At 39.3% G+C, this 14,565-nt stretch overlaps 1 protein-coding gene across 4 annotated transcripts in view; it reads right to left on the reverse strand.

Annotated features, from left to right (window-relative positions):
* LOC139940724 (delta-1-pyrroline-5-carboxylate synthase-like) overlaps positions 1 to 14,565 on the reverse strand; it is a 33,477-nt gene that overhangs the window by 4,504 nt on the left and 14,408 nt on the right. For all 4 annotated transcript variants that reach the window (XM_071937089.1, XM_071937088.1, XM_071937091.1 and 1 more), the window contains exons 2-13: positions 13,595 to 14,186; positions 12,693 to 12,830; positions 7,709 to 7,813; positions 7,204 to 7,356; positions 6,541 to 6,756; positions 5,814 to 6,023; positions 5,213 to 5,309; positions 4,485 to 4,705; positions 3,463 to 3,600; positions 2,409 to 2,604; positions 921 to 1,042; positions 160 to 346 (exon numbers count right to left, since the gene is read on the reverse strand). In XM_071937089.1, the coding sequence (XP_071793190.1) occupies positions 160 to 346; positions 921 to 1,042; positions 2,409 to 2,604; positions 3,463 to 3,600; positions 4,485 to 4,705; positions 5,213 to 5,309; positions 5,814 to 6,023; positions 6,541 to 6,756; positions 7,204 to 7,356; positions 7,709 to 7,813; positions 12,693 to 12,830; positions 13,595 to 13,936 (2,125 nt within the window). In that variant the 5' untranslated portion in view covers positions 13,937 to 14,186. The remainder of the gene's footprint in view (positions 1 to 159; positions 347 to 920; positions 1,043 to 2,408; positions 2,605 to 3,462; positions 3,601 to 4,484; positions 4,706 to 5,212; positions 5,310 to 5,813; positions 6,024 to 6,540; positions 6,757 to 7,203; positions 7,357 to 7,708; positions 7,814 to 12,692; positions 12,831 to 13,594; positions 14,187 to 14,565) is intronic.

Consider the following 14,565-nt stretch of genomic DNA (forward strand, 5'->3'; position numbering starts at 1 on the left):
GGGTGTTTTTTCTTGCACTATTATCTCGCAACTTCGACGAGCGATTGAGCTCAAATTTTCATCGGTTTGTTATTTTGCGCATATGTTGAGATACACCAAGTGAGAAGACTGGTCTTTGACAATTACCAATAGTGTCCAGTGTCTTTAAAAACTACTTACTATTGTCTGTGACGATCACATCCGTATGTGCACTTCCAAACTTATGGATATGTTGAACAGCAGCATCGACATCATCGACTGTCTCGACTGCACACTCTAAACCACCGTACTCGATACGCATACTCCGTGCCTCGGCAGGGCCAAGCTTCAACGATTTGGCGAGTCGAGGGCCAGGATAGATCCTTACCTGAAATGTGTAAAAAGTGAGCAGACTAAATACATCTAATTCAAGATTTATTGTAGATTTGACATTGGCTAAACCAATTCCTGTTTGTAAAGTCATTGCATCACAAGCTTGCTTATATGCTGTGTGTGCTGTAGGCCCAGTGTTTCCGGCTCCAAAGCCATAACAAAAAATCCCCTCCCCCCCCCCCCCACAGAAGTGTGGATAGGGTCTACGAACGAATATTAACCGGTTGAGTCGAATTACTCATTTGCATATTCCCTATGCCGCGAGGCAACAATGCTAAGACTTTCACACACAATAGCGCCCTCCACCGTCCTACCCACAACGCCCCGTGACATGCCTGCCACGGAGCCATCCTCTTTTCTGTTAGCCGCGACTGGGTGAGGTCGTGTTAAATCTGTTCCTACAGTTCATCGCTCAAAAGCCCTTTTTATGATAGAAACTCAAAATTCAGAAAAAAAACTCAAGTCTTTGAATAAAACCAAGTCCATAAATTTGCTAAGCAGAATTATCTGCTGAGCAGCTTTATAACATTGGGTCATGGGCTCCCTGCGATACTTTCCAGAGTGCTTACGTTCTCAGTCCTGAGCGTGTCCAGTAAGTCATCAAACAGCGGAGTGTGTCGTAGGTCGTTGTGAATGAGTAGCGTCTCCATGGCGTTGCAGGCTGCTGGGTAATCACACTTTGAATCGCGTACTGATAATAATCAAACAAATTAAACAGTTTATAAATTAACTCAAACAAAGACTTAAAATTATTTGAATCGATTCTTCCTTTTAAGTTATATTTCGAAAAAAATATATAAAAAAATACTCATAGAAGTTTGTTTTAAATACAATATAAACATTTTTTTATTTACAATATAGATAACTTTAGGCCTAGATGACTAGTTAAAATTAAAATTAAATGAATGAAGAGAAATAATAAAAGCAATGAAAATACAAATGGATTCAAAATGTGTAACTAAGAGTGTATATATAAAAGGAAAGGCCACACAAAAAGCAAGTAATACCTGCAAGTAAAAATGGAATAAAGACAATAAAAAATATGTTATATCACAGGTTATGCATTATCATAATAGCAACAAAAACAAGAGAAATAATATACAGTCTTATATAGCGCACATATTCAATTCAATTCAAAATTAGTTTATGTTCATAATTAAAGTACAATACCAAATAAAAACTCACAGACTAATGGCATTTGGTTCACAATAAAACTACATCAAAAACATATGTACAAGTATATTATTTGTTAAATACAATATTAAATATATTACTTGAGCTAAACAGACAAACAGGAGTTGGGAAAACAGCTCTAAAAAGGGTGGGAACAAAATTGTGGACACAAAATTAATATCAACCAATAAGGTAGCTGAACAAACAAAAACATTTTAAGACATTTTAGTTTCAAGAAAATTTGGAATAATGAGACCGAGGTATGTAGATTTCAGGGAGCAGCAGAGCACTCAGCAGCCACTGCAAGAAACACTGGTTAACCAGGGGAAAACCCTTCTCTTTACTTTATGCAAAACACAGTTGGTAGAGTGGCGAGGGAGACCGATTGAACAAAATTAATCATGTTTAGATATGGGGCCATCGTTACTGAAGTGCACTCTGGGGGAAATCTGTGCTGAGCAGCATAGTGTATTTTGCTCGGAGTGCTGGGTGAACTTTGTTTAGTTTTCGGCAGGCCTGCCCGGCACCGCCCACCTTGGCAACAATACCAATAACAACGTAAATAGCAACCAGCATTGCAACATTATTACCCCTGGTCACTGTGCCATTGATGTCATTCCTTAAGCCATTTCAGTTTCCTGGGGGAGTATACAGCCTGTGCAACAAATATGCGCTATTAGGCTAAATCAATCACAAGAACCATCTCTTCCCTCACATTTATCCCTTGGTGGAGAGAAGCAATAATAGTGAAGTGTCTTGCTCAGGGACACAAGTGTCATGACCAGGATGCGAACCCACACTCTGCTGAACACAAACACAAGAGCTTGAGTTCGGCCACGACACCCTACAACACTTGTTTCAAGTCCTATTTAAAAGTCACTTACCTATTTTGATGGCCATCTGTGGGTCTACCTCCTTGTCGATGAAGACGTGGCATATCCCCTCGCTGTGACCTAAGACTGGGATTCCTTGGCTCTCCTGCTGTATCTTCTGGACCATCTCCTTGGACCCCCTGGGGATGACCAGGTCGATCAGACCCTCCAGCTTCAACAGGTCACTCACCTGCTCTCGTGTGTTGATCTGAAGTGGGCCGAGAAATTACAATAATAATAAGAATATTGTATTGTAATAATTGTGTTGTATTGTAATAATAATCAAGAAGATGGAAATTTGCATCAGGGATGAAGAATATTAATTCTTATTTTACCCATATAGGGATCAAACTGCCTCTAGCTAGCCAGGCAATCTCAGTGGTCTAGTTGGTAAGACACTGCTCTAGAATTGCAATGGTTGTGGGTTTGAATCCCACCCAAGAAAAATGCCTGTGATTTTGTTCAAAGAGCTCGGGAAAGTGGACACTATTAGTAATTACTCAAAATAATTATAAGCATAAAACCTGACTTGGTAATGAGTAATGGGGAGAGGTTGATGGTATAAAACATTGTGAGAAACAGCTCCCTCTGAAGTGACACAGTTTTTGAGAAGAAGTAATTTTCCACAAATTTGATTTTGAGACCTCAGATTTAGAATTTGAGGTCTCAAAATCAAGCATCTGAAAGCACACAACTTTGAGTGACAACGGTGTTTTTACTTTCTTTATTATCTCGCAACTTCGATGACCGATTGAGCTCAAATTTTCACATGTTTGTTATTTTATGCATATGTTGAGATACACCAACTGTGAAGGCTAGTCTTTGACAATTACCAATAGTGTTCACTGCCTTTAAAGAGCGCTAAATATGTAAGTTTTTAAGTGCTGTAACTAGATTGACAAATGGGTTTAATTAATGGTTTAAAAGTGTCCAATGAAGAAGCTGTTTGAATGCGGATGGGTAGCTTGTGCCAAAGTGTTGGAGCTCTGACTAAAAAAGCGTGATCGCCATAGTTTTGTTTACATCGATCCCAGAACACGTGGTTAAATTCCATGTTATAACTCACCAATGCTACGGCATCTTTCGCCCCGTACATCTCCAATGCTTCAGTGACCAGACCTTGAAGACACTCGTTGGTCATTGAAGCTTCCTTGCCTCCCTTCAGTAGTAACCCATTGGCACTACTGATGGCTAAAGCTGCCACCTGTGGAATCAATACACTAAAATAGTTATTAGGGGGAACCCAAGAGCGCCCTCGTTGTTCAAGGTTGCCTCCTTTTAGTAGTAACCCATTGGCACTACTGATTGCTAAAGCTGCCACCTGTGGAATCAATAAACAACAAAACACTTCACGTACAAAACCCAGATGCGCCCTCAGTGTTCTTTTGTGATTAGCTCTGGCCATGCTCAAATACTACTCCACAGGGAGGGACTAGATGAGTATCATCGTCCTGCTACGGAGCCAGAATTTATTGATTTGTGCAATTCATAATCATAGACATTAAACCAATGTTTAAGACATAAGACAAACTTTGTTACTCTCCAAAAAGAAGAAATAACATAGCTCGTAAAAAATGTACAAAAGGCAGTGCAAGAAACAGAGCACAAGGTTAAAATAAAATCCATACACACCAAATCACGCTATGTATACAACAAGATAAAAATATTATAAGTTATCACTCAAGCGCGAATGGAATATCCAACGAGGCTGAAAGCCGAGTTAGATATGGGACGCAGAGGCACTATATTTTCCTTATTTCCACGTGCGCGCGTGTGATAACGTATTTATCTTCAAGCAAACTTGGCGCGTGACATAGAACACACAAGACCCAGGTAGTGATATTAGCCGGGCAATAAAGGTTTTTTTCACCACTGCGAATCTGATTGGAGGATTAGCACGTACTTGAAGATAAAATTAAAAACTTGAAGATAAATTTAGTTATTCACATAGCAAAAAATATGCAAACATTGTGAATCAGCAGTCATCTTTGTATGAGAGAGAATTGCTGTTGCAAGCTTGGTGTTGTATCCCCTTCTTGACAGGAAGACCATCTTAAAAAAAAACAAAAAAAAAAAACTTTAATCTACCTGAGGAAGACAGTCCGGGCGAGACTCAAAGATGACCATAAGCACTCCTATGGGTACCGTTATCTGCCTCAGTATCATCCCCTCAGCGATCAACGTCCTCTTCAATTCTCGACCGACGTTGTCGTGGGACGTCGCAGCTATTTGTTTCAGTCCGTCGGAGAGGCTGCGCAACTTGGACCCTGTCATTGCTAAGCGCGCTAGCATGGGACCGGACATCTGAGCTGGAATACAAAAAGATTCATAAAAGAAATTCTTATGATCGTGTGACGAGTTAACTTCTGTGTGACGAATTCACCCACCCTGGTTTTTAATAAAAGGAATAAAAGAGTGACTACGAGGTCTTAAACGGTCAAGTTGCAACAAATTTAAACAGAGAATTAAAACTGGTCTGGTTTGTGGCAGCGTCATGTTTAAAACCTGCTGTTTTTAAAAGGGTTTCACATGGCCCCTTAAGACCAAGTCACTTCTCTTTTATTCCTATTCTTAAGTTCCTTTTAGATTATTAAGCGTGAGAACGTAGGGAAATCTGTAAAACCTTTCTGTTTTGTGGGCAATAATTTACAATTTCTGTAAAACTCCCAGGCTTCATTTCACCTTGAAGGCAATGTAAACGGTGCATGTGCGAGTGTGCTGATAGATTTTACACAACTCAGCCGTTCATGCCTTCCTATAGGACGTAGAAGCGCAACATCTTTCTGTCTTCCATTGGTGCTTATAATCATACTTACTCATCCTTGCTACATCCATATCTTGTTTATTAGCGGCTAGTATTTCATCTGATCGCTCTACCAGTAGGTTGGCCAGCTTGTTGATTATGTCCGCTCTCTGCGTATAAAACATAAAAAACATATTCATACATGCACCTTTCTAATTGTAAAAAGAGGAAATGGCCGACCACACTTAAAGGCAGTGGACACTATTGGTAATTACTCAAAATAATTATTAGCATAAAACCTTTCTTGGTGACGAGTAATGGGGAGAGGTTGATGGTATAAAACATTGTGAGAAATGGCTCCCTCTGAAGTGCCATAGTTTTCGAGAAAGAAGTAATTTTCCACAAATTTGATTTCGAGACCTCAAGTTTAGAATTTGAGGTCTCAAAATCAAGCATCTGAAAGCACACAACTTCGTGTGACAAGGGTGTTTTTTTATTTAATTCATATCTCGCAACTTCCACGACCAATTGAGCTCAAATTTTCACATGTTTGTTATTTTATGCATATGTTTAGATACACCAAGTGAGAAGACTGGTCTTTGACAATAACCAATAGTGTCCACTGCCTTTAACAGATGTACAATTATGACATGTATGATAGTGAAGCCACCAACCTCGTCAGCAGTAAGTGATTGAAGAAGTCTTCCCCCATCTCTTGCCTTGGTTGCTTGCAGGTCCGGGGCGGGACCAACCGGCTTCGTCTCGCTGAAGAAGGTTCCGACCTTACGACCTTTGACCACGTCTAAAATGACCTGTCCGTCACTCATGCCGTTGGCGATGACAACAGCAATGCCGCGTTCTAGAGCCCAATTGGCTGCCTTAACCTGTAATCAAAATATGATGTAATAAGAACAATACTAAAAAAACACTCCTGACGATGATTATAGCAAGCTAGTCAAAAAGTCGAGACCAATTCAAGAACTCACTCCAAAGTCAAAAACCTAATAAAATCCACTAAAGCTAAAGTTATGTCATCGCCTTTTTTCTACCTTCCGCTCAGGTAGCAGTTAAAAAGCAGTACGGTTCTTTTCAAAACTGAGAAGTCTACCAAATTCTGAAAATTGCATAAAAATTCAGAAAAAACTTCAAAGCATTAAGAACGTGTAATTAGTGTTTTGCTGTGACCTTTGACCTAAAGATTGTATTTAAAAATAGCACTTGCCATCAATCAGCCATTACTCTTAATGTTGGCTGCCCTCAAATTATTGTCATAAAACTTCAACAAAACTTGGTGTGGGCATGCGAAAACACCAAACCCTAAACCCATCACCAAACAAATGCTTCCCCTCTATACAATTGAAATGTTTATAGTAAACATTTTTTTTTTTTTAAATCTGTTACCTTTGATTCCATTCCTCCGAGACCCACTCTGGAGATTCCTCCGAAGACGATGTTCGCTGTGTCGCCAGGGTACACTGTGTCAAGTAGCCTGGAGCCCTCCTGGTCTGGCGGAGTATTAAAGATGCCATTCACATCGGATAGCAACAACAGCAGGTCTGCATTCATCTCGGCTGCAAGTCTGGCTGCCAGGCTATCATTGTCTTTGATACTGATAACCTTTGGAGAAGAAGAAAACGAAAAGAAAAAGTTCAGAGATTTCAATCTAAAAAGATCAAAATTCTTTCAATCTTGAAGTCTTTAAGACACTGACCACTATTGGTAAATGTCAAAGACCAGTCCTCTCACTTAGTGTATCTCAACATACATGCATAAAATAACAAACCTGTGAAAATTTGAACTCAATTGGTCATCACAGTTGTTAGATGATTCAAGACCTCAAAATCTAGATCTGAGGTATCAAAATCAAATTCGTGGAAAATTACTTCTTTCTCAAAAACTAACATCACTTCAGAGGGAGCCGTTTCTCACAATGTTTTATACTATCAACAGCACCCCATTACTCGTCACCAAGTGAGGTTTTATGCTAATAATTATTTTGAGTAATTACCAACAGTGTCCTCTGCCTTTTAAGTGTTTGGGCAGGGAAATCTTTTTGTGTCTTACCCCTTGCAGGTCCTTGTCAGGTTCTGGCGGTGGAGCGACTACATCATTGGCATTAAGAATTGGAATGATGTTCATCCGAAGCAACTCATTCAACGTACCTCGTAGGTTATTACGGGAATAATCATGGTAGAAGTCTGGCTTGGTCACCAATACCTGATGAGAAGAGATGATCATAACATAACAGATGTTAAATTTGCATCGGGGATAAAGAATATTAATTTTGTTTTTTACCCATACACCGATGTGTGTTAGCACTGTATACTCAGTACTTTCCCGAGTCCTGTGAAAAAATATCACAGGCATGTTACTCGGGTGGGATTCGAACCCACGACCCTTGCAATTCTAAAGCAGTGTATTACCGAGGTTGCCCGGTAGCTAGAGGCAGTTCGAATCCTATGTTTTGGGCAGCGGGTACCGCAAATTTAACATCTCTTATATCGTTGTGGTACCCGCTGCAAAAACATAGGATTCGAACTGCTTCTAGTTTGAATTAATTGACACCAACCTGAGCAGTAGTCAATCCATACTGAGAGAACATGGCTTCATATAGAGACATTAGCCCACTCTGACCTGCTGCTGCACACGCACGGGAATCAAGCAATAAGTTTCCCTGTAAGATAGAGGGGGTGGAAACAGAAAGAAAACTGTCAAAATATTCAAATTAATAATCATGAGGTGGTTCCTAAATGGTCAATCTCTTCAGCAAATTAGAGAAAAAATACCCAAAGAAAATATGCTTTCTCTCGCCCAAAGTGAGTAGACATTCAAACCGGAGACCTATAATGAAAGAGGAAAATAGGGTCCATGGTTCATGAAAGGTCCACGAACAGTAACAAAACCAATGGGGGCTGTTAAAATAGAAGGTCCCTTTTGCTTACTGTGCAATTTCTATTTCATAGCGCTGCTAACCGTAAGCACACGAAAGGCATGCTAACCTTACGGTGCTTACCGCACGAAAATAAATGACGTCACAATGCAAGTCCACGGTAAACACGCAATATGGCCGCCCAATTTTTCTGCTAACCTGTGAAACACGCTAAGGCTTAAGCAAATTTTTTCTGCTACAGTCAGCACGCAAATTTGCTTACCGTTAAGCAGCGCTATGAATTTGGGCCTGGTTGCAGCCTTATAAAATACAGTCTTGTGTGTGTGTGTGTGTGTGGGGGGGGGGGGGGGGGGGGGTTCAGTTAGATCTAAACCTGGATGATGCAAGACTCAACAAGTTGCTTGGTTGCTGAATCAGCAGTGACCTGAACAACATAATGAGGTATTGACCTTCAATGGTTCAAGGCACATACAACACTATGTGTGACAGCTGTTACCAGTGGAGCATACTGAACAGTGAGCATCAAGCTATGTAAGACTATAATTACACTAAAAGCTACACCAAAAATGTAAAAACAGTCAACAAAATAATTAACCTGTCCTGACATAATCCACAATGCGGAAAGCAATTTGGAAAGGATTTTGGAAATAGGCAAGCTATGGGTTAACATTTTAGTCAAATTGTCTTTGTTCAACCCAAACTTAATTTTTTTTAAATCCAAAAATTTGGTAAGGATTTGAACCTGCAAGCTCTGGATTAATGCTGATTACCAATTTTTCTTTGTTCCCTACAACTTAAATTAATTGAAAATCACCAAATCAGTTTCCCTTGTATCAACATCTTAATTCGTTTTCTTCAACTGTCTTCATTATACAATTTCAATATATATTTTTTTATATTGTATTTGATCAAATCAGTTTTCTAAAAGCTTAAACTGACCACTTAATGTCTACTACAATCCCGATAACAACTTCCTACACAGAAGCAGAATAAATATTTCCTTGACGTTTGGGGTCGGAATTTATAAAAACGAATCAATCGGATCAATATCTGCACCCCGCAGTGCTTTCTCAGTTCATGCTCCCAGTTCAAGAATAAATTATTCCGGCAAAAAAAAACAGTCTGAAATAATGGATTCCTTGATTCTGTATTAAAGAGATGGTATTTGTATTGGTTAAAAACCTACAGCAGCATTTAAAGGAACACGTTGCCTTGGATCGGACGAGTTGGTATTTAAAAAGCATTTGTAACCATCTGTTATAAAATGCAGTGTTAGAAAGATGTTTAAAAAGTAGAATACAATGATCCACACACATTTGCCTCAAAATAGCGTGGTTTTCCTTTTCAATTCAATTCAATTCAATTCAATTGTTTATTGTCACACATATAAATACATATACAGTGAAATTCACTTCGGCTTGCGAGTCTAAAAATATAACAATCAAAAATTACAAAAAATACAGAAAACCCTAAAACCACATAGGCATACTATAACGAACTAATAAACAGTATGCGCACAATATGCAGAGAGACAATAACAGTAACAAAATTGCAAACCCCCAAAACAAATTAAAAAGTATTAATCATTAAGTAACCTTATTGCACTGGGATAAAAACTATTGCGAGTACGGTTGGAGTCGACTCTGATCGCTCTATATCGCTTACCTGATCTCATTAATTCAAACAAACTGTTCGCAGGGTGAAATTCATCCGAAATAATAGATCTAGATTTCTTCAGAACCCGAGCAGTATAAAGTTTATCCAAAGCAGGAAGCTCACGACCAATGATAAAGCTAGCAGTACCGACTTTGCGACCTAACACGTTCGGCCATTTATTTGACTCTCATATAATGGCCGACCGTTTTTGTCAACGAGGTAAAAGGAAAACCACGCAATTTCGAGTGATACTTGTGTGGAGCATTATATTCTACTTTTAAAATATCTTTCTAATCAATGCATTCTTTCACAAATGGATACATATGCTTTTCAAAGACCAACTCGACTGATCCAAGGCAACATGTTCCTTTAATAGTACTGTATAAAGCATTTTAAGAAATATTTCACTTTGCAGTAATGTGGTTTAAATATATTTAAAAATTACAGTTGACTCAAAAAACATCTCAGAAGCATTACCCTGTAATGCGTAATAAAAGCCGCTGTAAGCTCCTAACCAAAAAATTTGATTGCCAGTAATTTGAAGAATGATTACCAAATGTAAACCTTCCCGTTAAACTCTCTGTAGTATTTTCTCATTTTGATTGAGGCCACTTCAAGGTATGGGCTACATTATTTTTGTCCAGTGGCCGTTGCCACCTACTCCTAGGGCTGAAACAGGGGAATAAAAATGTTAAGCTATATACAGTCTAAGCACTGCAGTCTAGCAGATTTTCACCCATAATCAAGTCCCTGCATTTAAAACCATTGGACACTTTTAGTAAACAGTATTGTCCAAAGGCCCACACTTCATGTATCACAACTGATATAAAAAAATAACAAGCCTGTGAAAATTTAGGCTCAATCGGTCATCAGAGTCGGGAGAAAATAACGGGGAAAACCCACCCTTGTTTCCGCACGTTTCGCCGTGTCATGACATGTGTTTAAAATAAATCGAAAAGTAAAGCATTTCATGGAATAATATTTCAAGAGAAGTCTTTCACCATTACCTTCTGTAAACCCTGTAAGTTATTTGTAAATCTGTGATCTTTTTATTATTTTTTTGTGCCGAAAGTGTAAAATGGCTTTAACAAGACTCATTATCCACATACTGAGGAACTGACCAAGCTGCACAGATTTAGCCATTTGGACATTCAAACCCCGTTCTACCTAATTGTATTCTCTGAATTCAATGCAATAGGCTCTTGAAAGCTTTTGACAAGCCAGCAACGTGGCACGTCTGTACCCACATTCAAGCAATAATGAAAGGCCCGGCCAACTCCCCAAGGTGTCTGATTACAGTCCAGGACAAATCCATAACTTGCCCAAGGAAAGGGATAATGAGTTTACCATTTTCAACCTGTGTTATAAATGGCAGGCTTACATCGTTGCCTCAAAAGCTTGTCATTTTAATTTATGTTGAAACACCCACATTAAACATTGGATCAGATAAAAAAAATATATATATAAAGTTCAAGATTAAAACACTTATAGTTTGAAGAAGAAAGAAGGATGGCAACAATGCTTGTAGACCAGAATCAAAATGAGAAAAAAATAATCACTTTTTCACATTTGAGCCGTTTTTATTGAAACAATTTGAGAGAAGATTGTTCTCATTTTGGCCCAGGCATAATACTTAAAAACGGAGGCAACAAAAGCAATTGCCTCCATGCCCCCTGGTCAATGCCTTGGTGCCCTTGAAATGCTTCAGTAGAAATTTCAAATTTCCTCATAGGGTGCCCTTTGCCAAAGAGAAAATGCCTTGGTGCCCTTGCCCTTTCAAAAACGAAGCACACAGGCCTGGTGGTCTTATGGCTAATACTTCAATACTCAAAAGAATTTAAAAAAAATTGTTTTGGTTTGAATTTGAAATAACTGAGAGATTATTATTAAAAAAAACAAGAACGCTGGACTTGCATATTGATAGTGCACTGGCCCATAGCTAAAATCGATGAGCACCAAGCCTGCCTTCAAGTGTAAGTTTTGAGTCCCGTCTATTGTCACATCTCGGCATAATGCACATTATCAAAAGAAGCAAATTTTTCTTATACGATTTGTTTTTCTAAAAAGCCTTATGCTCAGGGCATGCTAAATGCAATGCATCCTGCCAAACTCAATAGCAGCGCCTGCCGTTGGTCTAAACCTTTTGTGCCAAACAAAATCGTACTTCATCATTGCTTTTGAAGAGACGTTAATTAAAGAATTTCGATGTGGGTAGACTGTAATGTGTCACTGTCAGGGTTTTAAGCACTCTGATGGTCATATTTAAGAACCCATGGATATAATTGTTATATAAAAATCACCGGCCAGGTTTTTTTAATAATAGGTTTTGTGATAACATTCAGAACATTAGTTTTGATCTTTAAAAAAAACATTTAAAATTTCAGAAATTGCACAACTAAAATCTATGAAAAGTCCTTGTAAAGAATTAACACAAACACTTTTTATCGGCTAATTTCAATGATTTTGTTATAATATGAATGGAAATTCAATAAGTAAGACATTTTTTTCTTATTATCCAGCTCTCAATACAAACCTCCAAGGTAATGTCTGAGTTTAAAAAAATTAACTCTTTGTACCAAAACTTTCTGTTGTGTCATTTAAAATGTTGTGTGCTTTAACACATGAGTGGCCACAAAATCTGAGCACCAGTTGTGTCAAAAGAATTTGCGGTTCAAATCTCGCTCTTGTAAATTTTTCTTTGTTCAACCAAAATAAAATAAAAATTAACAAAGAGATGGGTTAATAGACCAAACATACACCGTCTTAACATCAAAGGTAGGCAACAATTTGTAAGCAAAGCCCGGCTCATACTTGCTGCGAATGCAAATTTTGCAGTCACACGGCTGCTCTCGCAGCAAAAGTTTCGCAGGAGTGTTCAACTGTTATTTGTGGTTGTGGTGTCAAATTTCTTATCGCATTTACATTCACAGGAAGTGTGAACCAGGCTTAACTGTAAAAGAAAATCAAGAAAGAAAACAAAACTAAATTGGTGATGAAAATTACTTACTTTTTCCTGATTGGGTATGAGTGTTTCTCGCATACTTTGGGATAAAATGACTTCATGTCTGAGACGCTGTTTGCCGAATGCCACAGCACCACTTGTTACCAACATCACCTGCTTGCCACTCTGTTGGAGCTCTGATACCTGAGAAATGACAAAAGGACAATAAAAAACACTTAGAAATGTGCTGGTTTGGGGTTCGAATCCCACCCATGAAATGTAGTTGCACTTTATGGAGACAGCACCAATTCACTTTTATCCATTTTTTGCATGGAAGAAAAGAGGCACATCTAAAAGAAAATTGTTCAGCTGGTATTTAAACAATTTTTTGGGTGTCGTGGCCGAGCAGTTCAGATCATCAGACCCGAGCTCTGATGTTGTCACACAGCAGTGCTCAGAGTATTGGTTCGATACCCGGTCATGACACTTGTGCCTTTGAGCGAGGCACTTTTAAAACCATACTTGCTTTGTAAAAAAATTGAAAAGGTAGTGCATTCTGCTCTACCGGCTAGGCTCATAGTGGATGATACCCAAGCCTTTAATTATCCTTATGGACCGTGGAGTGGGAAACCCTGTTTTAGCCCCAGGATTAGGTGGTATGTGCCCCCGTGCCCCTGGTGTCAGTCATTGTAAGTTTAGGCCTCACTATGAAGTGGCTGTCCGTGGCCTTGTGATGCAGGCCTGTATACTTTGTTTTTGAAAGGGCAAGGGCACGTAAAGGCCACCCTTTGAGGAAGTTGTTAATTTCTACTGTATACGCATTTCAAATGCACCAAGGCAATGATCAGGGGGCAATCGTATTCATTGCCTCCATGAAGTACCATGCCTGGTTATGTAAGGTGATTTCTCGTAAACAAGAAAATTAATTTAAGACTCTCAATTGATTTAATTTGGTAAGAAGTTTATACCTGTTCAATAATGGAGGCCAGTCTTCCCAATGCCAAACCACACTCGTCATCTCTAGTGATCACAGCACTTCCCAACTTCAGAACAATCCGTCTGCAATTCTTGAGATCCGACCGGTATGCTGTCCTTATCTTCTGCATCTTAGAAGTGGATATTTCCCTGATGTTGCCGACCATGGGATCATCTTTGGCTGAGGGTTTATTTTGAGGAGTCCACAGGGCTCTACAGAGCTTTGGCCTCATTAGAGATTTAGAGTGATACAAGGAAATAGTCGTTCCAAGTCCTTTACTCAGTTTATGGTGGGATGAACATCCGATTCTTACAAGTCGACTAAGACCTGCCATGGTTGGAGGAGCTTTCCAACGATGACGTAGATTGCAGGTCTCTCTGATTGGTTAAGATTCTATGATGTGCGGGGAGGCTGTAACATAGAGCAAGGAGAAGGCCGCACCAACAGAGGAACTGTCACAGTCTTTGATGATCCAGCGACCTCTCTCTACAAAAATCCTCAGGAAGAGAGACTTAAGATCTGGCTGAAGATTTACATTTAAGGATCTTTTTGTTTGTCATTCGTAGTCAAAAATGAAACATCACCTGTATGTGTAAAGGGAATGACAACAATGACAGTTATTTCTACTAAACCACTACAAAAGTTACCTATTCTGGGCCCCTGGCTCTGCTTAGTTACCGTAAGCAAATAATCAGTGCTTTACGAAAGTAGGGAATTTTGTGCTTATAGATTAGAAGGGAATAGACTGATCCAGTAGGCTCCGCCCACGACGCACGTAAGAACATGTGGGGCTCTCCAATGCCTTTCTTTCACAACTCCGCGCGCGCCAAGCATACGCGCAAGCATTTCGGACCTTAGTGTCGGACCTTCGTTGCGTTGTGATTGGTCAATACGCAATGGGGCGGAGCTTAATGGATCGGTCTATTTTGCTTGTCATGCCGAGTGCGTCTGCGTACTCCAACT

Source organism: Asterias amurensis, chromosome 8, assembly GCF_032118995.1.
Source record: "Asterias amurensis chromosome 8, ASM3211899v1".
NCBI classification, from domain to species: domain Eukaryota; kingdom Metazoa; phylum Echinodermata; class Asteroidea; order Forcipulatida; family Asteriidae; genus Asterias; species Asterias amurensis.